This window comes from Labrus bergylta, chromosome 4, assembly GCF_963930695.1.
Source record: "Labrus bergylta chromosome 4, fLabBer1.1, whole genome shotgun sequence".
Lineage (NCBI taxonomy): Eukaryota > Metazoa > Chordata > Actinopteri > Labriformes > Labridae > Labrus > Labrus bergylta.
The window spans coordinates 9,659,177-9,682,974 of record NC_089198.1 but is presented as its reverse complement, the minus strand read 5'-3'; the positions used below and the strand labels follow the sequence as shown (position 1 = coordinate 9,682,974).

Here is a 23,798-nt window from a genome sequence, read left to right as displayed (position 1 = left end):
AACATTTCTATTATTGGCAAAATACTAATTTTGATTAATAAATGCCATTGATAAATTGATCGCCATTTAGATTGGAGGCATAAAGCAAACGTTGGAAATAACTTTAAAGTATATCCATCCATCCATCCACCCATTATCTTTACTGCTTTTCCCACATAAACTGAGCACAAGTTGCTTCACAGTGGTGTGAGTTTCCATACCAAGACCACCTTAAAGCGAGCCGCCCCATCTGTTGACCCTTCTGAAAATCCCTGAGAGTAAAGTAAGGCTGGTTAAAAAAAAGAGACTCACTGAAAGGGCATCCATAGGTCTCCAGCCTGAGGCCGATCCTCCCGTTGGGGTTCCAGTCCAGAGGAATGAGACGGAGGAAGCGAGCGATCACGGGCTGCTGCAGTTTGTACTGAACCACACTGTCTGCATTATTGTTACCTGGAAAAGACTGAAAACACAAAAACACAATGAAAGTATGCTCCCTGTCTCCATTTGATGACACACAAGATCTGCTATGGTCTGCACAAGTCACCAGGATTGGTTCAAACCCAACCCAACCCAAATGTTAAGATTGTTGGCTAGGAAGATTAAAAAAAACCTTGTGCTGTGGAAGCTACTTTAAGGTAATCTCTGATTTAGAGCAGCCAAATAAATGTATTTGTCACGGATGGCTGAGTGGTTAAGATGTTAGACTTAAAATCCAATGGGCACAAACTCTTGTGGGTTCAAACCCCACTCCTGGTAAACTGGTATCTTTAATCAAACAAAGATCTGTGCCAAGAACTTTAGTAACAACCATGACGCAGGCCCACACTCGTAAGGAAAGGACTTTACTGAATAGAGGAAAATCACTGCAAACAGGAAGTCTATGTTGATCTTTGTATCATACTAAATAGCGCTTTATGGATCTCGTAGGGGGTCAGACAAAAAGAAGATGGAATATTGCATAATTCATTACCTCCTAACAAAACAGCACACTCTCAGGGTTCACATCCTATTTGAAACCATGCAGTTGCAGCCCAAAACAAAAAAGAGGCCTACTGAATATATTTCATCATCCCTGATGAATTAGATCAGCCAAATAAAACTTTCCAGAAGTCACCAGGATGGCCGAGTGGTTAAGGCGTTGGACTTAAGATCCAATGGGCATGAGCCCTCGTGGGTTCAAACCCCACTCCTGGTATCTATTAGATGATATCTTTGATCAAACAAAGTTATGTAACAAATATGATATTACTAGAATTATGAATTGCAAGCATGAAAATCGTTGTCACTAGAAATGTGTGACTGATGAAGGGGAAGAAAATCTATGACTCTAAAATACTTTGGATAACTTTAAATATTTTCATATTCAGGGTTTTGATAGATACATTTTTTCATCTTTCAAAGACATAGAAGCTAAATATATCAAACAAACATCACCAGGATGGCCGAGTGGTTAAGGCGTTGGACCTATATTTGACCTAACAATGATTTGCAAGAAGAAGGTCAAGAACTTTGGGATGGATTGATACAACTATACAATTATATTACAGAGAGAAAAACAACAGTGGAAAACAGCAAAAGGAAAATAGTGGGTGAGACATATCTACCACATTTTGGATTCTGATGGATTTGTTTTATTTTTTTTATCTTTGAATAGAAAAGCAGCTAAAGAAAGTGACCAAGAAGGCAGAGTGCTCAGTGCATCAGACTTAAAATCCAATGGGTACAAGCCTCTGCACATGATAAAATCTGACCAACGCAGATACAAGTGCTCCTTGTATTGCTGCTCATGGATTGGACTTCAATGTTTAGCCCCTACATTGAGAATAACTGTTGGCTGTCTGGTGCATTTTGTTGCGTTTGTTCCAAAACTTTACAGGAAAGCATCGCTGTAAATCAATACTGAACTGAGTCATCAGCTTTATTCTACAGGATTACAAAGAGCGGATCCACAGTGCATGACAGTCTCACTGAGTGGTTTGATGAGTTTGAAGAATGAATCAGAGGCAGTTGGCTTTGCACTTAAAATGTCTTTCTTGATTTCAGTTGATGAACTTTTCTGCCTCAGCCAAGCATAACATCTTTAAATCTTAAAATCTTTTTCATCCATTAGTTTTGTTGCCAAAATTAGAAACCCACTTTCTTTAGTAGTTTTCTTACCACTTTTTGTGCTCCAATTTTTTTTTTTTTTTTTACAGCTGAATCATATTCCTTGGTCAGTCTATATCAGGAATAAAACCTCAAAGCATTTGATTGAATTATCGAATTATGCAGATAAAAATGCTAAGAATTCTCCAGATCCACTTTGGCCTAATTCTAAGGATATGAATCTTTTTCTGCTTCATTTCAATTTAAACTCAGTTTTGTTCCGTCCACAAATGATGGAAGCAAATATTTGTTTTTACATTCACGAACATCATCTCAGGCTAAAGGAAAGTGCTATGTGGATTTTCGGATACCTAACACTTTAGATATTCAAGCCTTTTTGTCTCTTGTTCTGGATTCACAAGGAGATTTTTCTGCTGATATATTTTAAAGCTAAAGAGCAAACCCATCCTCCGTCTGCCTCTGCTCTGACTCTGGGCTGACTGATAAATGCCTGATTGATCACTCTTCTCATCTCTCTCCATCTCTCCCATCTGGCAATCTATCCTAATTACATCTCTGCCTTGAAGTTGACATGCAGGTTAACTGGCTCTCCCAATGCAGAAGAAAAGCTTTGACACATAATTAACTCGTTAATTCCTATCTAATCATGAGAAATTGAGAGTTGGACCTCCTCATTTAATGCAGAGAGCCGTTTTGTTGTAACGTTTAATAGTCTTATAATAGAGCATGTTACATGTGTGCTTAAAAGTGTGTGTCTGTAACTTCCAACTTGATTATGTTTGCATAAAAATATTGTTTATAGCTAACTAACTAATAAGATTCACAGCAAGATCCACAGAACGAAATTTAGTCCCATGGCTGTTCAATGAAAACTGGAATAAATGAAACATGAATCGTGTTCATGGATACAAATGTCCCTTTTTATCATGTCTATAAGCATTAACCATGCATTACAATTATTAATATATTTCATGCCTGTAGAATGTGAGGTGGCATTAAAGAGCCATGAAGGTCGTTAAGTTCGAGTTTGGGGCCATGATGGGTCAATTTTAACACAGGACTTGCACACCCTAAGGCTGGAGATATGCTTGCTTTATAACTCCATGTTCACATGATGGAGTTTTGACTGTGCATGGCCTTAAAAAAACAACTCTACTAAATGCAGTATGCTCATGAGTGGAGGGGGCAGTGCAGAGACATGAGTGGAGGGGGCAGTGCAGAGACATGAGTGAAGGGGGCAGTGTAGAGACATGAGTGAAGGGGGCAGTGTAGAGACATGAGTGGAGGGGGCAGTGTAGAGACATGAGTGGAGGGGGCAGTGTAGATACATGAGTGGAGGGGGCAGTGCAGAGGCAGAGTAGATATGGTGGGGTCAAAACAGCAGCAGGGACAAAAATGGCAGAACGTTATGAAACAAGCTGATAGACAAAGTTTGCAATTATCCTCATCTGTACGTTGTGTCATTGCAGCTGCACAGTGGCAAAAATGCCTTAAAAATAAATGGGACAGATAAGTTCCATTTAAGAGGTTGATGTAGAAACGGAAATGGCAATAAGTCCAAGACCATTGCATCCCTGCTCGCAGGAATTTTTTGACATGGTGCCATAGAAGGATTCTATTAGCTCAAATAACATCTATGTCTGCTGCTGTTGCTTTTTCTGCTGTGAGCTCAGAGTTAACATAATAGTAAAGTGTCCCCTCAAGTGTCACCATGTCTGTTGTTTACATCCTGCACTTACAGCAGTTGCAGACAGCCTCACCTCTCTTGTGTGTCCTCTAGAAGTAACACACATAATGCATAGTCAAGTATGTGAACACTTGCTTTCATGGTGCAGCTGATAGTATACACAAATGCAAGGATTTAAAGAAAGTATGCCTTCATCTGATATAAGTTTAAACATTTAATTTAACTTTTTTTTAAGGTTCCTTGAAGTATACTTTTTTACCAAAGCGGCTATCTTTTTCTAAACCTTACCAAGTAGCTCTAGTTTCTAAAAATTAAAAAAAGCTTATTGCGACTGATTTTGTTGATTTGGCAGATAGACTGTAAATACACAAGGATGAATCCTGAGTGAGATCACCCATTGGATAATGAAGGGGGCTTTGAAAGCCATGCTGGAAATTATACTGTCTCAACCTAAGTTTCAGTCAAACTAACAATCAATCAATCTTTATTTGTATAGCGTCAACTCATAACAAGTGTTATCTCAAGACACTTTACAAAAAGCAGGTAAAAGACCTTACTTATTGCTATATTACAAAGAACAAACAACAGGCTAAAAGCTGGAGCTGAGGCGGGTTTTAAGCATCCTGATGAACAGCTCCACGGCGCACAGTCAGGTCAGCCAGGCGCCTTATTATCAGCAACTCTTATCATTCACAAAATCAAAACAGGTAAATATTCCCCCCACAGTACAGTGTGGGCCGATAAACACAAGAGCTATTCAAGTTTAATTTTTCTTAACCAGGCTGTAAATATGTTTATTAATGCAGTAAAAAAAAGGCATTTTTGAATGGGTGTGCAGCCAGCCTGAAATTGACAATCAGTGAACAACAGGTTTTTGTACTTCTGCACTGGCTTCCTTTTTTAACACCAGAGGTTTGGCACCAAATTAAGTTGGTTAAGATAATCCCTCAACATACTGACTTCTGGATCCACACTGGACTCAAACAACAGCCTCCCGTATGATATCTATCTGGCAAAGCGCCCTGAAGGCTGGCCTGCACGTCATTTATTTCATAGGCATATAGTATTATTGTGCTGACATGTACAAACAGGCATTATTATTCTAACTGAAACACATTAGTGTGAATTTGTGCTGACTGCTACAAAAAAAGGTAAAAACACATTTCATGTACACAATTCCAAATAATAGATTTTTGTGACCATTACACATTTTTTACGAGTTTGAATAAAATTGCTCACTCAACAGCATATTACAATCATAAAAACCAGCATGCATTAGTTTGGTACGTGTGACTGTATACTGTACATTATGTGAATATAATGCACAGCTGGGAGGCATCAGTGAGATTCACGGGTCATGTAGCAGCTTTTTATAGCACGAGCAGCTGAACGCAGTTGTTTCCACAAAGCTGCTGAACCAGATGCCTACAGCTCAGTAAACAACTCTGAGGAGGGGGAAACATCTGATTATCTTTTACAATCACAACCTGAATCTGTCAAAGTGTTTGTGAAAGACAGAGGGAAGTGCTGAAACATGCAGTCTTTTCACACAGAGAGATAACAAGTCCTCCAGCGTTTGGTTCACACATTAATTTGCCATGTTTTTTGTTAATGGATCACAGATGCAGTGCTGAGCCTGGGCCGTGAAGTATACCAACACAGCCTCTGCAAGGGGTCCAAAAGCCCCACCAATGCCTATCAGATTGATATATATGTACATATTGACAACATTTTGTTACACTTTGTTACACATCAGAGACTTTTGGTCCAATTGATACACAAGGTGGCAAATTTGAATCATTACAACTCAGTGACATCGTGGCCAAAACAGAGCCACTTAAAATGAAGAGTCGATACCAAAGCGGAGTCCAAAAATGTCACAAAAGGCAAAGATGTGAAGATATTACCTCCAAACGTCCTAAAATAAAAGTACGTCTTGTCAGCAGTTAGGTGTGCGTCTGGCAGGTACGTTTGTCTCACAGCTTTCAGCGTTTACAGCTAATGTTATTGACAGTGATGGCAAGATAAGCTTAGCCTAGCATGCTCAGGTCTTTTTCAGAATCAGTCATGACTTGGTTCAGCGCTGCTCCCTTTCTTTAGCCGGGTTGGCTGGGGAGGAGGGGCCAACTTTTCATCCATTGCAAGAATTTGAAAAAAAGGGCCCATCAAGATTAGTTGAGGGGTTGCGTCGCATGTTTGCATTACAGGGCTGTGATGAGGTGTGGTCGGATGTTGCCTTTGCAACGGTTAACAACAGCAGAAGTTCTTGTTTTTGTCTACTCTCTTCATATTTATTTGGAGCTCAAAATGTCGAGTTGTTGTTTTTTTTTCAGCTTACAAGTATTTTATTTACACAAAATGACAAAACTCCTCTGCCCAGTCTTCCAGAGATGAATAAGAAGAGAAAACGTCCCCCCTCTACTCTCAGTAAGGCAATAGGCTGCGGTTGATTCAACGGCTACACTAATAACTCTCTCCACTGACAGGCTCTGTAAAAGCTTGGCTCCTTTATAAACAGAAGTTGAGGCACACTTTGAAATGTGACTGGGATTGTGTTCAGTTAATGTAGAGTGTCAAATCAACATGTTTTTTGAAGCAGTGAGGAGCCGTTCTCTGCTCTCTCAGCGCGCTCAGCGCTCAGATTAGCTGGATTCCCTCTACACCAGGAAATTGCCTCGGCCCGCGTTCTAATCAAAAAAAAGCTCCTCTCTGCTCTGCTGTACTAAATGTGGCTTCACTCAAGATAAATGTCTCCGCTCACAGTGGGTTAATACACCATATATTTTCTGAGATTGTGGCACCATTTGCTCGGGCATAAGGCTTGTTAGGAGGAACATATTATGAACTGGCTGACAGGATTTTTTTTTTTACTGTGTTTGCCTTTCTGCAGAAAACAGGATCAAATGTTTAGTATTCCTGTGGCTGTACACAGAAAGCATGTAGCATCACTGCTAGGGGACAAAAAGACAGCCCAACATGACACTTGTGTTAGGAGGAAATGTGTCCACGAGGGGAAGATGCCTCACTGCCTCTGCTGTCCATCAGATTCAGTATTACATGGAACAGCTCTGCAGAGACCAGCTGAGTTTTGCACGTTGTGAGGAACTTATGTTAGATCACATCCTTACATTATATAGACCTGCAACTCTGAACAACCTTCCATTTATTGTTTCTCATTTATGATATTTGGTCTGTACGTACAAAGCACTTTTATAGACTTCTGACCCCTCAAAAAGCGTTTACACAACATCACATCCACCCATTCACGCACACATTTCTGCACTGGTGGTGGAGGCTACCATGTAACAGAGTCGCTATGGTAACAGCGGCAACCCAGAAAAGATATGAAAATCTGATGAACAGTAACTTTTGGGGCACCTAGTTCTTTTCCCGAGTTTCCGAGATGTTTTTCCGACTTAAGGGAGCGTTCATGTGCAATTTCAACTCTGAAACTCGTTTTTCCGACGCGTCCGATACCACATGACTGCAGGGTTAGTGTGTGTGTGTGTGTGTGTGAGTGTGTGTGTGTATCTCTGGAGGGCGTGGCCTCTTCAATCAAACACCTGGTGGCATCACACACGTGCATCTCATCAACTCTACTCATCACCAGGTTATTCAGTCTACTGAAGTGGTGCCTCCTTAACATGTTTTTCTCCTTTTGTCCAGATTTCACCAGTGTCTTCTCCTCGAGTCTGCTACACCAACAAACAATTCAACACATTCTCCGTCTGCCTACGGAACCAGATAAGCACCTAAACTCTCCTCCGCTCTGACTCAACCAGTATCAAAGCCAGGCAGCCCTCCACCATACAAGCCCTGCACTAAAAACCTCATTGACCTTTCATTTTTTGTTGCTTTTTTGGGTCTACATTACACAGACCTTAACACAACTTGATATTTCTCAGACAGTGTTTTCCTTTTTGTTTTTAGTATCCAGCCGTGCGTCATGTTGTAACTCACAGTCTCAGCAGCGGGCAAAGTGACACCGTGGGCCGCCTCACTCTCCCGCAACGGTGTCCATCAACAGTAGCTTAAGTGTTTTGGCAACAAGTCCACGCAGTCAGCAAAGCTCTTTGATCAGTTCATCCATTATTAACGAAGAGTCACGGCCTCCTGATGACTGTGATTATCTCCTCGGGGTGGACTGATCTGTGCAGACCTTCTGATGCTGCAGCTAAACACCACAACTACTGTAAACATCGTCCAGGATAAAATGAGCTGTAGTAAACCTGAGTGATGTTATTTCTATTAAATGAGAATACACCTACAGGACTGTTTGTGCACTTAGCTAACAGAACTTAAGGGGATACTTATACCACTGAATGGTTTCATTATCTTTGACATGTTTAACACTATGTAACTTTGATAAAGTATGGTTGAAATACAGATGTGGAGCTATACATAAACTCTGCATGTGCTGCAGTGTGTTGAAGACTGTATGCTGTATAAATCATCTTTATTTTACAGTATTTGACATCATTCTACTGTTTCTACTGCAGCTGAACAACCCCTATAATGGACTCCTTTCAGGCAGACGATAGCACAAAGTGGAAAAATGCAGACAATTCATCAATTTCAGGGAAACAACAGATTTAACATTTCACACACCAGAGCCGCTCAAGCAGAGGCTTCCAACACAAAAGGGGGCTTCTTGCCAAAAAGCTGAACTTTTTCATTGCTTGTCATTTTATTTTGCTGCTCTCTGAGTCACCAGTCGACGCCCACAGATTCTGTATCCAGAGACATGAGCTGCTTTTGTCACTTTAATGGTACATCTTTCAGTATAGACGTATCAAGCACTGTCTGCTTTTCTTTAATCGTGTATTTCATCTGATACCTAACGAGGCAGGAAAACATTTGTTGCACTCTAAGTATGGACTCACCCCTATGCTGTCCTCCTGTCTGTACTGTTTCCAGTTGTGTCCCGTGTCGCTGAACATCAGCAGGTATGACGTCAGCCAATCGGAGCTGCCGTAGCGACCCTGCGTAGCGACAGCAGTGATCTTGGTCCGCTCGCCCAGGTTGACCTCCAACCACTGATACCGGTCCGAGGTGAGGGGAGACCAGCCTCCGGCTCCTGCAGAGAGAGAGAGAAACAAATTAATGAAAAATTCAATTGATTTCATTCTCACAGTGTAACATTTTTTTTTAAATCACCGGTGTGCATACGTGTCTGAGGAAGTAATTGCTTGACCTTTAAGTCTAAGCTTACATCCTATTTTACTGTCAGGGCCAAAAGAACAAACTCATACAACATTTAAACCAATCTCAGAGCCGTAATGGAGCACAGTGTCAAGAATGTTGATTGTTGTGCTGAAATAATTGGTTTCATTCTGAGACACTGCAGTCTTTTTAAATGTAGGAAAAAAGCTTTTCGATTTTTACTATGTAATCAAAACGTTTCAAAATAGCTTATTTTTTTTAAACGGGCCATGTTTGAGTCCAATTGTCTTCATAAATGAAAACCTCTTTCAGTTTTGAACATTTCCCACCCAACATGTAAACCTGCAGTCAGGGGCTTTAATGCAGATTTCCCATTACTCTTCTGACTTACATGCACTCTGTGAGTAGTTACATACACTAAGATTTTTTCTCATAGTCCACTGCACAGCTCCTACATTGCACCTTTTGTACATTGTGTTTTTTATTTTTACTTTTTACTTTTTATATTTTATATGTAATATTTTACATTTTTAAATTCTATTTTATATATTGTAATATATTCTTATACTGTATTACTCAAGTTGTTGCTAGTTCTGCTTTATTTCCTTGTTAATTGTTTAGCACCAACACACCAAGTCAAATCCCTTGTATGTGTAAATTTACTTGGCAATAAACCCAGATTCTGATTCTGTTTCTGATTCTGATTCTGATTCTGATTCTGATTCTGATTCTGACTGATTTTTTTATTGGGACAATGCAATCCTGTGTGAAAGGCAATGTGGTGACAGACTCTTCTATCATCCTCAGTAATGTATGGAGTCAAACGGACCTCCATTTATGCTGCATATTTAGTTCATAGCCAACCATTTGACTCCACACATCACTGTTACATTTCAAAAGCCTCACATCATCAATACGAGGCTGCGAGGCCTTCCATTGATTTGCTGCACAGAAAAGCCTGACCACCCTGCACCCCTTTCCCAAAATAGCCCCGATAAAAGGCTGTGGTGTCATCTATTGACAAGCTGGACACTTTCCTTACACGATCTGAGGTTCTTCGCTGTATAGAATATCATCAGTGGGAGCTTGTGGTACCAAGCATTGATTGGTTTAAAAGTAGTACTGCAGGTTTGTATCATTTCTCGTAATACATATCAACCATAAAGAGCATTCTTGTAACGTATCGATCACCTGTATTTGTGGTCAATCAGAGTTTGGTAAATCATGATATAAGTTATTCCAAGAGTGCAGGTTTTCAATAAAGCATCGGCTTTTTGCACACCATGCTTATGTCTTATCCCGAAGTGCTTTCAATAAAGGCCGTGGAGCTATTGATCAGCCGAACACGAGCACATTTTCATTAAATTTCTCCATGTTTTCAGAGACAGAGAAAACTGTTACTAGAGCAAGAAGGAGCCAGAGTGTGTTTGTGTGTGTGTGCATGAATTTGTGTGTTTGGAAAGTGATTTGTCAGGCCAAGTGATGCCTCAGAGCTCCAACGCCAGATGGATGATTCTGAAGGAGGAGGCTGCTGACCGGTGTCCCACTGAGCGCTGGCTAACAGACACACAAATAAAGAGAGCGAAGCACAACAAACACAATCACTGATTCGACGAAAAAAGAGACGGACGGAAAGGCCGCAACAAACACAAACAGTGGGAGTCCAACAGCTCTCAGTATAAACAGTATAAATGCCACTTGTTCTCATGTAACCACGCGGATGTTGGCTTTTCGTTTTAGCAGCAATAAGCACTCTGAAACAAAGCGACAAACAAAGTGTTCAAAGCCTCTACAACACAGGACTGGGTTGTTCTGTCAGCATTGAAGACGATGCAATGCTTACAAAGCCTTTTGTTGTCACACAAATCTTACAGGAAACACTTACAAGACAATTTTGTGTTGTTCTGGTCCAGCAACATCTTATATCGAATGAGCCGACCAGGAAGTGTCAGAACGAGCAACGGTTGAAAAAACAGGTCAGCTCAAGTTTCACCTTCAAGCTCAGCTTCTTTCCACCAAGGTTCACGAGTAGATTCTGATACTGATCCAATCTGGCTGTTAATCTCACGCTCAATTTTACCTTGCTCAGAACCCAAAGCTGAGAACTGTTTGGCTGCAACTCACTCCAGGCCTGAAGGGGGAAAATCCAGACAAATCAGTGAGCTCATTCATGAACTCTGGTAGATCCGGCAGGTACCAACAGATTTTTTATTTTTTCATGGCTTGATATAACTATTAGGCTAAAAAAATATTTAAAAAAAAGGCTAACCAGGAATCTGTCGTGATAATGCTGATTTATCTCCATCATTCTGAGTTGTTTTGTTTAAATTGGTAATGGGATGACAAAAAAAGTTCAGATGAAGTCATGATTGACAGCTCTGACGACAAATGTGACTCCTTGCAGTGTTCTTAACGCGATTATCGACCAAGTTTTTTGCACAAGCACTATAGAAACATGATGGCAACCTGACTGCAAAACATTTCTTGATTTGGTGAAGTGGCTAAACAACAAGAATAAACATTAAAAAAGGAGGCAATCGTGTACAATCACCCGAAGCAAAGAGGATTGGGAATACAGTATATACAGTATAGATCAAAAGATGACAGCAGGTGCACAGTCCATGGTTATAGAAATTTCAAAGGGCTTGTAGAAATCTCTGCAGACTAAGGCAGCATTTGAAATGTACCTGACATTGACCTAATAGACAAAGGTCATCTCACTTCAATCACAACGATTTCAGTCAACGTAATTTTCTTCAGCAAAAAGCAAATTAAGTCAAGAAAGGCCTTTTTTAAACATCAGGTTTTAATATTTTGGACATCTGAGCAGAAAAGGGTCAGCCATGTTGCAGAGGCATCAGATAGATATTAAGTTTAGTATAAAACTTTAAAGCTCCTGTGAAGATCTTTGGGTTGCGTTGATTTTGGCGCCCCCTGTGGACGAAGCAGAGTGTCTTAACTTTTACTTATTTTATTGTTTAAATGCGTGGGTAGTGACTGACACAAAATATCATCAGTCTTTTTTTGTATGTCTCATTGCTGAGAAAAATGTGACAAAAAGCTGTTTCTTAGTGCACATCATCTATTTAGACACCTACCCCATGGCAGAAGTTGCAGGCATTAAAAAACAACAATATAGAAGTTGTCAATCTAGTCAATGATGATCTTGTTTGTTTTGTTAGTCATAAAGAGTCTTAAATGTCATTTCCAGGCTGTTCCATAACCACTTAAAAACTCCTCACAGGGGCTTTAAAGTCACATCTGTCTTCTTGATGTACCCGTTGAAGTTATACTGGTTTCTTTCCATTTCAGGGCAATGCAGTTAAAAAAAAAAAAACGTCAAGTTTTCATATTCCCTTATTTGAGTTACCAGTCAAACATGTCTGTGAACAATGTGTGCTGGCAGGTCGAGGAGAAAAAGCTCAGCAGTGAAAATGAATCAGTGTCGGTCTGGTGGCTGCTGGAGTCTGATCTTTGAAGAGCTAAAGGCCAGAGCTAATAAGCACTCGACTAACAGACGTGTCCACTGACAGAAGAACAGAAAAGAAGCAGACGCTCTGACCTTTACTCACGAGCAAAACACTGCAGAGAGAAAGAGGAAGAGAGATCAGATGGACAGAGAAGACCGACAGTGTCCACCCTGTCAGATATAATTGAAACAGAAGTGAGCTGACAGCTGACGCTCTGAACGCTTTCTGTTACAGCTGTCACCTTAAATCAAAAGAGATCTCTGGGGTACTATTTCTCCTCCAGTGTCTATAAAGGTACCAACTTTAACTCTGCACTGAGAAACAGAGTCTGATCTAATGAGGGTCAGAAGTGTGACATCACTGCTCTGCCGGCCATATTAAAAACAGCGATCCCTGCTATGTGAAGGCTTTAAAAATCAAGGCCCGGTGAAACAGTCGCCAGTGTCAAAGAAAAGCTCATTATTTTAAGCAGAGAGCAAAACCATTTTGAATTTCTCTCCTTCAGGCTAATATTGTATGAAGGCTCGGTCACATCTGGTCATCCCACACAAATTACAACAATAACGTCTGATGTAACATATGACTGGTACTGCTGCGTGGTTGATGCTAAGCTACAACAGTAATGGAAACTTTCCTAACAACTGGTGATTTCACAATGAGCCTGGAGATTTGTTGGAGAGCCATCTTGTAGTTTCAGTGTTTCTTTTTGTTATGAATGAAATGTTTTAATTTTCATCAATGGAGGTCAAATTACACATCACAGTAAATCATCAAATTATATATTTTACATTCTTAATAATAATAATAATAATAATAATAATACATTTTATTTAAAGGCACCTTTCAAAACTCTCAAGGTCACCTTACAGAGCAGAGATAAAAAACAACAAAATAACAACACATCGATAAAATTAACATTAAAAAACACAAAAAAACACAAATGTACAGGATGTAAAGGAGTTATGAGACCGGGTGGAGAATGATCAGACTGAATATGCCAGTTTAAAAAGATGTGTTTCTAGATGAGATTTGAAAATAGAGAGAGAGTCGATATTACGGATTTGTGGTGGGAGGGAGTTCCAGAGGTGAGGGGCAGAGCGGCTGAAGGCCCTGGACCCCCATGGTGGACAGGCGGGCTGGTGGTGCAGTGAGTTGAATGGAAGAAGAAGACCTGAGAGTGCGGGTAGGTGTGTTGATGTGCAGGAGTTCAGAGAGGTTCAGAAGAGCGAGGTTGTGGATGGCCTTGAAGGTGAGGAGCAGAATTTTGAAGGTGATGAGATGTTTAACCGGGAGCCAATGAAGCTGCTGTAGGACAGGGGTGATGTGATTAACAGAGGGCGTTCTGGTGATGATGCGAGCGGCAGAATTCTAGACCAGTTGAAGTTTGTGGATGGACTTGAGAGGGAGACCAAAGAGAAGGGAGTTGCAGTAGTCAATGCGGGATGTAACCAGGGTGTTGACGAGGATGGCGGTACTGCTGGGAGTGAGGGACGGGCGGAGGCGATTAATGTTACGTAGATGGAAATAAGCAGACCGGGTGACATTATTGATGTGAGCTTGGAATGATAGTGTTCTGTCTAGGATGACACCCAGACTCTTAACCTGAGGGGAAGGGGAAACTGAGGAGTGGTCAATAGCCAGAGAAAAACTGTCGAGTTTGGAGATTGTTGATTTGGTGCCGATGAGGAGAAGCTCGGTTTTGTCACTGTTTAATTTGAGGAAGTTGAAGGTGAACCAGGATTTGATTTCTTGCAGGCAATCAGTCAGGGAAGTGGGCGGGAGGGAGGAGGTGGGTTTGGTGGACAAATAGAGCTGGGTGTCATCCGCATAGCAATGGAACTGGATGTTATACTTACGGAAGATATGGCCAAGAGGAAGGAGATAGATGACGAACAGAAGGGGGCCCAGGACAGAACCCTGAGGAACACCGGTAGTGACTGGAAATGGTTGGGATTTGAAGGTTCCGAGTTGAGTGAACTGAGTACGACCAGAGAGATAGGATGAAAACCAGTGCAAGGGTGTGTCAGTGATTCCGATGGAGGCAAGTCTGTCAAGGAGTGCGTGATGGGAGATGGTGTCGAAGGCTGCACTTAGATCAAGGAGGCTGAGGATGGTTAGAAGTCCGGAGTCAGCTGCCATGAGGAGGTCATTGGTGATTCTTACCAGTGCTGTCTCTGTGCTATGGAGGAGGCGGAAACCAGACTGGAACTGTTCATAGAGGTTATTGTCAGACAAATGAGTGTGAACCTGAGATGCAACTGTTTTTTCAAGAATTTTGGATAAGAAGGGTTAGTTTCAAGTTATTGAAGTCATTGGGGTCTGCAGCAGGTTTCTTAAGTATAGGGGTTATTAAAGCTGACTTGAAAAAAATGGGAACAACCCCTCCCTTTCCTCCCCCACCCCACCCCGCAGTGTTTTTGAACATATATTTGAGCAACCCGAGTGTCTATGGACCGACAAAATGTGAAATAAACCCATCCAGTCCTTTTTTGTCTGCACTTGGGTCCTCTTCTTTGATTTTTCCTAACTGTGACAATTAATCCCACCAGGGGCAATTAGCAAAAGCATGTCCATATGAACACAGCGATGCACACAACAATAACTTGTATACTCAAGAAAAATGGAATAAGTTCTTAAATTAATACTGATTGTTACTGTTTTCTATCCTTCTCTCTCTCTCTCTGTCTTCCTCCTTCTACTGTGCAAAATCATCACATAAATTATGGAGACTTTCAATAATAGTGAAGAAAAATAAGAGATAGGAAGAAAAGAGGAGAAGCACTTTTTACAACTATGACACCTCGGTCGGTTCCATTCTCAAGGGGGGGATGCTATTTTCATCATTTCAGAAACCTAGTATTTATTATGGGTCTCTTTACATATTCATTCCCAGCTTGTCCACCAGACGCACACCCTTCTCTCATTTCCTTATTTAATCAAACCTGTGTCGTGTCCCCCTCATTGAGTCTCTGAATATATGCCATGCTTTAAACTCTCCCCTACTTCCCAGCTCTCCTCCACATTATTGTGTGCTGCCATCTCTGTGATTTCTTTCTCTATACGGTGTCCTGCATGTTTCCTTCACCGACTGTGTTTAAAGACCTTCTGCCTGTCTGTGACCAGCCCTGCAGCTCTTTTATTCTGTCACACTCTGTTTGCCTCCTTTTCACACTGTCTTCAAGTTGTCAACCATAACTTGCCGACCTTTAGTTCAACCCGCTCTGCCTGTGTGTCTACATCCGGGTCCTCTTCCCTGAAGCCTACATCTTGACAGCAGCAGCAGAGCACACAGAGGATAGGATGCACAGTCTAAAAGAAATGACGTTATAGAACCAGCCAACAGCGGCAACATAGACACCTCCAAGAAGCCAATAGTTCAGTTTTTGCTTGCGTTCAGCTGGCATGTTCTGATGCTGGTAGAGAGTGTTGATAGCATGATCTATATTTAACTGAAGACTCTATAACCTCCTAATTTTGTCCTGTGTAGGAAATAGTTATTGATTCCTTCACTGCAAGGTTTAATACATGACATCTTAAACAGTAAAATAGCAGATATCAACCAATCTAAATATGTCGAGGTCAGTCTTTTTTTATTTTTGAAGTGTGAAGTCAAACTCCCTCTGGGTTTGTTGTTCTCACTTCTTCTTCTGTGTTAAGACTTATGGGATGGCACTTCCTTCAGCTTGCCTATGTGTCGCTCAGAGGCTCAAAAGTGTTTCTCTACTTGATGTACTTCCTGGGCAACCGTTAACCCTGCCACTACGCCGGTGGGGGGGGGGGGCATAATGGAGAAGTTTTAAGGAGAAGCAACAGCTTTCCAAAACAGATGGAAATACTTTTTTTGGTATAGATTACTTCAGAGAAATAAGAATAAAATCAATGTCTAATGGAGGGGTGGGGGAGGAGGGGGAGGGGTGCACTGCAGGGAAAGCTTTGTTTTGGTTTGATAGCTAGATAGATAGCTAGATAGATGATAGATAGATAGATACTTTATTGATCCCGAGGGAAATTCAAAAAAGAGAGAGTGGTGCCAAAGTGTGACATCTACTGACATCTTTCTCTCAAAGTCACATGGTATACCTTTAAGTCCAACATGTTTGTTTTTTTAAAAAGACAAAAGTGCATATAGCTAAGTGTGACATCAATGTTGCTATACATGCATCATTATCTGCAATTTAATATGTTAAATGTGCAAAATTTTGCACATTGTTGCACTCTGCAAAAATGTGAAATGAGTCGGTCAGCTTAATGTGCAACTTGCACATTACGCCAACTGTGCCGGACATTAACTTTCTGTTTATCCTTGTGTTCAAGTAGACAACATGTTGAGTCTATCATGTAACTGTTCATACTAACCTGTACTCTACACGTGTTACTGGAGGATACCTCCACAAGCACAAACCAGAAAGCTCAGCCTGTATGCAACTACCTGATGCACGGGATGTAAACAACAGACATGACAACACTTGAGGAGGATACTATTATTATGTATCTGAGATCAGATCTTTATAGTGATGTAATAATCAATAGTAACATCAGATCAGCTCAGGAAACTGATGATGGTGGACAGAGCACACAGTTGGAATCATCCACAATCTGCTTGTCCAGCAGTCTCCTCCGTGCACAGATGTAACGGACCCTATCACTGTAGTCCTCGCTGTGTTGACGCTGTTTCACCCCCTCTGCCTCTACACTGCCCCTACTGTTCAGGTGCATACAACAACGTGTTCATTTTTGATGACAGCTGACAAATCAAACAAACACAGGGGAGGCGAGGCAGCCAGCATGTACTGTCTTGTACATGTCTTACTGACCACTCTAAATTACATAAGCAATAAACTGGAAAAAGCAATTATTATATTCCTTTGCATGAAATTTCCTGCAAATAAAAAAAAAACATTGAGAAAAGGCGGACCAGTTAAATTAAGCTCTATCCAATTAATTCAAGCCTGGATTTCTTCTCAAGTCACATATCGTATTAACTGATAATTTGATATTTTCCCCCTGGTTTTCACAAAAATTGTATTAAACATAAAAGGCATTACTTTCATTTGCTCTTAAACGATCTAAGGGTCAATTCTGTTTCACAAAACAGCAAACATCCAACCTAACCCGAGGTGGGCGTCCACTTTTTTCAGCTCTCATACTTCAGGGATCCACTTCCCCTGTAAGGACTCTGATACCTGAATCCATCTCAATTTGTCTCCTCTTGTTATAAGAGCAGCACAGCTTGTGTAACAGGGGAGGATGAGAGCCGGTCAGCCTGCACAGATCTCCCCTCAGCATCACTGTTGAAGGCAAACCAAGCTTGACGCGAGTCCGCTTTGGATAGCAGCTTCAACACAAGGAACAGATGGATGAATAAGTGAAGAAAGGACTGCTGAATCATTAATAATGCACCGATATTCCACCTGACGGGTTGAGGGGGAAAGACGGGAGTATTTCGCAGCGAGAGTCATGCGGAACGGAGAAGGGGCCGGACAGGAGGAGGCAGAAGCCAGCGGGAAGCAAAGTGAGCAGGCAGACAGGAAGCTAAAAAGGGAGGAAAGAGATAGGCGCACTGTTCCATTCAGGCCCGGAGTGAGAGTTTATAATTTGCATGAGAATAACAAGTCTGGCTGGTAATTTCAGCAGCCTGATAACATGTCAGAGTCCTAATGGGCCCCGTGCAGCAGGAGGCTGCAAAACATCCGATGTCTCCTGCAGGCAAAGTACAACACATTTCCACTCCATTTTTCAAATGTTGCACTAGAACTTTACTCTACAGTACACACTGAGCATGCACATGCAAATCAATACTTGATTAGTTGGCAATCAATACACAAATGCAGAGCGAGGTCCAATTAAACCGCCTCTGCATCCCACTCCTCAAGAAAGTGATTACTGGAGTACAATTATTCTGTTTAGAGTCTATTCCAGCATAATTGCAGCAGAGAAACTGATAATTGTTTGTGTTCCCTGAGATAGGAACACCAACGGTGAGTTTAACACTTGGCAAAAAAGACAGAGCTGGATAAACTAGCTAAGGCTGTAGCAATGTCTGTACAGAAGAAAAACACTTAATTTAAAGCAAGGAGACCGCTTGAAAAAGAGAGAGGAAATAGGAAAAGGGACAACATATGCTTGGAAAGATGAAAGATGATAGTAAAATTGGGTAATTAAGCTGAAGATGAGGACAAAATCAAGATCAAACTGAATCATTCATCCAGCAGGTTCTTTGTGAAAGAGACAATTCTCTCCACTCAGCTTCCTGCCAAAGCATTTCAAGCCGATTCTAAACCTCTTTGTGAAAAAGAAGTGCATGCACAAAATATTGAGTGTGCCACCTTTCTGCCACCTTTTTTTCATTGTATAAAAAGGAATATAAATGTATCACCAGTCGTGCCCTATCCCAGAGGCAAACCCATTTATCACAGCTGAGCTGAGGATGATAAAACAATGTGGCAAATAGAACCTCAAAGAGGGAGTTTGTGGACATTTCAGCTGAAGCCTTTTCCTGTTCGGCACGTCATAATCTGTAACGCAAACTACAGGAGTCACCAAAGTGCAAAACAGTAAAACCCACAGTTTCAACTGGCTGTGATTATACAACACAATGCTCAATAGGGAAAACAAAATTCTGCTTTATTTCAAGCATGATTTAGCAAGGAGTGAGTTAAAATCCTAAAAACAGAATGAGGGTTTATGGGTTACATGCTATTGTAAGAATGCTGGAGGGATGAACTTGTGATTTACATGTCTGAAACTCTAACCTGAGGTGTTTAGTTTAATGCTGGAAAATGAGTGCAATTTTTTTGCCATCAGTGTAAATTTGCTTGCAAATCAAATTTTGCATCAACGGCCGTTTTTTCCAAGACGAAGAAAAGACATTTATGAGCTAAAATGACAAGCAAAATAAACTCAAAAATACTTGCAACCCACCTGTTATTAATCAGAATGTTTTATTTAATGACGCCGATTTCCCAAACCATAGTATGTTGCAGTGAATCAAACAGAAACACATAATCTGGACAACAACAGGCACAAACCAATAGTTATCTAACCTCTGATCATGAGGTCATGTTCTGATACACGTACACACATACCCACCCACTCTTTCCTGGTAATAGACCAGTTGTCCAGCCAAGAAACTTCTAGGAAATAGCACACATGTTGTAATTGCCCAGTGTGATGATTGCCCATAACGGGATGATTGGGATGCTATAAAAGAACTGCTCCAAGAGAAATAAACAGATGCTCGATTCACAAGCCATACGTCTCTGTCTGATTGTTCAAGAGCATTTACTTTTCTACAAGTTCACACGCACAAGTGAAGACACATGCCAGCTTTTTCTCAAAACTAAATTAATCTTTAGGGCCTTGTTAGAAAAAAACTAACAAAAACATAAACACTGTCTTTATCAATAAAAAAACTCTGAGTCCTTGTCTCTCCTCCTTCTTTTTCTTTGGTGTTTTTGCGGCAGCTTGCATCCACATTGTTGAATTACTGCGACAATTACTGGAGTCGGAGCGAGTCCTGGACTCGAGTACTACCACCCTGTCAAACATATCAAAGACACTTTTGTAATTTTTACAATACAGTTTGAAGGTTAGTCAAATCTCATTGGAGTTTAGCCCAAATGTTTACATAGGATAATGCATCTGGCTCCTCTTCCAGTCACAGTCAAAATAAAGCCTGCAGTTATTTCAGCTTCACCAGTTTAAGGTCTAAAAAATAAGATTACTGTCGTTTATAAAGGGCCTGTGGCCAAAACTGTGGTCCCTAGAGATCCACAGGGTTTTCATTTAAATGAATTTATTTAGCTTACACTCCCATCCTAAACCCCATGTATACTACACCTGTATTCATCTCTGGGTGGTATTTCAGGGCTTTGATAATCCGTTCATTTAGCGAGTAAATTAACTGAAAGCAAAGCCTCTCCTCTGAGAACAAGGGGGAGGAGGCAGCGAGTTAAAGGCAGCAGCAGGGGGTGGAAATGAGACGGAGACGTTCATTTATTCATCGATTTCCTCCGCAAACAGCTGGAATTGTGTCGGCTTTGCGCTGTTAATACAGCTGGGGAGGAAATGTGACAACAAACAGCTCTCCTAATCCACAAACAAGCGGAGCGAGATGTGAGACATGCAGCAGTGAGGTGATGGGTTATGATGCTATTAGCAGTAGCTTACTGATTCATTCCACTCCCACTCCTGATCCCTGCATTCTCTCATATTGACATGATTATTATTGACGAGAGGAAGCTGGGTGAATCTATTCAGTTTGAGGAATAGACATCCAAGCCGTCGCTCTCATTCTGGTTTAAAAGGTATTCTAACATGGATGGGTAAAAGCTCATGGCTTTCAAGTTTAAATATCTTAAACTCATTTATGTGGCAATTATTAACAAGGAAACTAAAACATTTTAAGGCTTATATGGACAAAGTGTTTGCAAGAAGTCGAATATTTTTGCACAAGCATGCAGGGAGAATTGTAAGCATTTATTTAAAGTTGAGCAACATTCACTCTGCTTTTAGCTCGGTTTTTGTTCTCAGAAAATGTCTGGCTATTCTGCTGCTAAACGCTCCATCAATCATTACCTTCTTCACTCTGCTGTTTGATGCCTGGCATGAAGCATGCAGGGACAACTTCTGCTGCAGCTAGAAAGAAGGCTGCAGAGCAAATTGGTACATGGACTTGATCTTGTATAGCTCTTTTCTAGTGGTCTGACTACTCAAAGTGTTTTTACACCGCAGGTCACACCTCCACGTTCACACACTGATGACAGAGGCTGCTCTGTAAAGTGTCCATCAGTAGGGTTGGGAATCTTTGTGTGTCTCACGATTCGATTTCGATTCTTGGGGTCACGATTCCGTTGAGAATCTATGTTCGATTCAAAACGATTTCTGGATTCATGATTCAAAGTCTATTTTTTAATTAGTACATACTTCAGGATCTACTCCAGTCATCTGTGAGACTGGATGACATTGCTTGCTGCTCCATTTGGCATTCTACTGAGTTAAAGAGCTCGCCTAAGCAATTAGCAGGGAGTGACTGATCAGCCAAAAAAAAAAATGTTTTGGAGTAATGAATCTATTGACAATCTCAGAAGATATAAGAATGTCGAATTTTTGCATAAATCGTTTGTTTTTGCCATCTCTATTCATCAGTATTAACTAATCCCATTCATGCACATTCAGTCGGTTGCACATACGGCCCAAACCTCAAGAGTGTTTCAGGAGTTTTGTACAAGCGTGAACAAGGCTTTAGTGAGATGATAAAACATGTCTGTTGTTTAACAGTGAGAGACCAGCCGCGTTAAGCAGCAAAAACAGTTTGCTTTAAGTCTTGACCATCAAACAGAGGACTGAGCTGTGCTCTGCAGGCTCTGCTGCTTCCTGTAGTTTTTCCAGGTGGTCTACGTCATTCAGGTCCCTTATTAACCCCCCTCTCATTTGATTGTGAGCTTTGATGTGAGGATAAAGCAGTGAAGCGCACTCCCTGCAGAAAGCTCCACAATAAACCACGATCTTCACTTTGTCAAATCCTCACATCAGCATCCAGAACAGGGCTCCCTGCAGGGGTTTTTATGTTGGATGAACAAACAGCATTCACATTTATCCTTCTGGCAACACATGCAGCATCTACAGAGACTAAAGCAGCTACCCTTGTCCTTTTTTTTGTTTTTGTACTCTGTTGTGCCTCTATCAAGTTATTCTGATCCTCAATCTCGCTGTAAACGACTCACTGGTGAGTTATCTGTCAGCCTTTGTGAATCGGGAGGAAACTTTCCTGTTAGTTAGGGTTTCTGCTTTGTCTTCCGAGCTCCATTTCTGCACAGCAACTTCTCGGTAATTGAAGAGTGCCGCTGCTTAAAGAGCAACACACAGTGACAAATTGTTCTCGGTCAGGATTTAGTTGCACTCTCAATTCTCTGAAGCAAAAGCACGAATCGCAGCCAGCATGCCATTTTTCATGTATCAAATGTTTTTTTTCACAGATCACACATTTTAAAACAAGAAATAAAGTTAGACTATATATACACTCTCAATTTGAGCAACTTTGCAGCTACATGGTTACCTATCAAAATTGTTAGGTTAGTTGGTGACTCGAAATGACCTGCAGGTGTGAGCGTGAGTTTGGTAAATGGACTTGAGCTTGTGAAAACCGCTTGTGACACCTACCCATTCACACACTGATGGCAGTGGTTACTTTGTAATGACATATTGCTGGAGTAGCTGTGGATCGAACCCTCGACCCTCGACCTTCTGGTTGAGAGACAACAACTCTCCCAACTGAGCCACAGCCACCCCCAAATAATCTTGAATGCTTATTTGTCTGTATTTGTCAGCCCTGTGATTAACTGGTAATTGACAGCTGTAATGCCTGAATATTAATATCAGATAGGTCGTAGATGCACTAATAAAAAACAATATATTTTTTCTGATGACACACAGAATGGACACTTAAACATTTAAACTTGTCACCTGCACAGTGCCATAAATTAAGCACAGCGTTAGTTCAGGCAGGATGTCACACTCTGCCATCATGCCGTTGTTGCATTGAAAACATCCGAAGCCCTCATTAGCTCAATAGCCAGCTGATTTGCTTCTAAGCATCCAATTGGCTGATCACACTCATGTCGCCTTACTTGAGCTGCTCCTTCCTGCCTACTCCTTTAGCAAGTGCATTTGCAGCATTCCTCCACCCCAGCTCCTCCTTTAATACTGTGTGACTTAATCAATGTCATGATGTTGTCATTGATGCCGGTTATATTGGGTTTAGATTGCATCTCTCCCTGCCTGATGGTTTCCATGTAAGCATGTGAGAGAACAGAGCCATACCGCCAAATGTAAATAATGGCAAATTAATTCATTTTCTTGAAAACTTCCTTTCTTCAGCGAGACAAACGGGCAGAAAACAAAAGCCACAGGCCATTTCTAAATACGTTTTGATCGTCTAAATAAGCTTCACTTCTGCAATATTTGAAGCAGAATTTAATCATGCAAAAGTAGACAATGTCGTCAAATATTCAGGACCATCAAACCCCATATTCAGACCCTTTTAACTCATCATCCTCCAGTTCATAATTCTTTTAGTCACTCTTTGCAGAAGGGGAACTCTTCCTTACCGTCTCTCCGGTTGACTTTGGCGAAACCTGGCGCGTGACTACTTGATAGCTGGGAGGAGCTCCTGAAGGACGACGGCGGCAGATTAGAGACCAGGGCGCTGTCACACACATCTGTCAACCAATCACAAAGCAGAAAGAAAGCATACAAGGTTAGGGTTTCAAATGTATCTAATACCAACAGTTCATACTTTTTCATCGATGGTTCCACAAAATAAAGATTCATGATTTTAAATCCATTTTCTTTCTATGAATCCTCAAACTGAGGGTCTTTGCCGTCTTTGTCAT

General features: G+C 41.1%; 1 protein-coding gene and 1 non-coding gene across 2 annotated transcripts in view; one reads left to right on the top strand and one right to left on the bottom strand.

Annotated features, from left to right (window-relative positions):
• Positions 1 to 23,798, bottom strand: part of LOC109989882 (contactin-associated protein-like 4) — a 116,723-nt gene that overhangs the window by 61,898 nt on the left and 31,027 nt on the right. Inside the window, exons 2-4 of the mRNA XM_020641796.3 lie at positions 23,514 to 23,624; positions 8,656 to 8,849; positions 292 to 439 (exon numbers count right to left, since the gene is read on the bottom strand). Coding sequence (XP_020497452.2) covers positions 292 to 439; positions 8,656 to 8,849; positions 23,514 to 23,624 — 453 coding nt within the window. The remainder of the gene's footprint in view (positions 1 to 291; positions 440 to 8,655; positions 8,850 to 23,513; positions 23,625 to 23,798) is intronic.
• On the top strand, positions 1,092 to 1,174 carry trnal-uaa (transfer RNA leucine (anticodon UAA)). Its single transcript has one exon. It is a non-coding gene; the product is annotated as a tRNA-Leu (tRNA).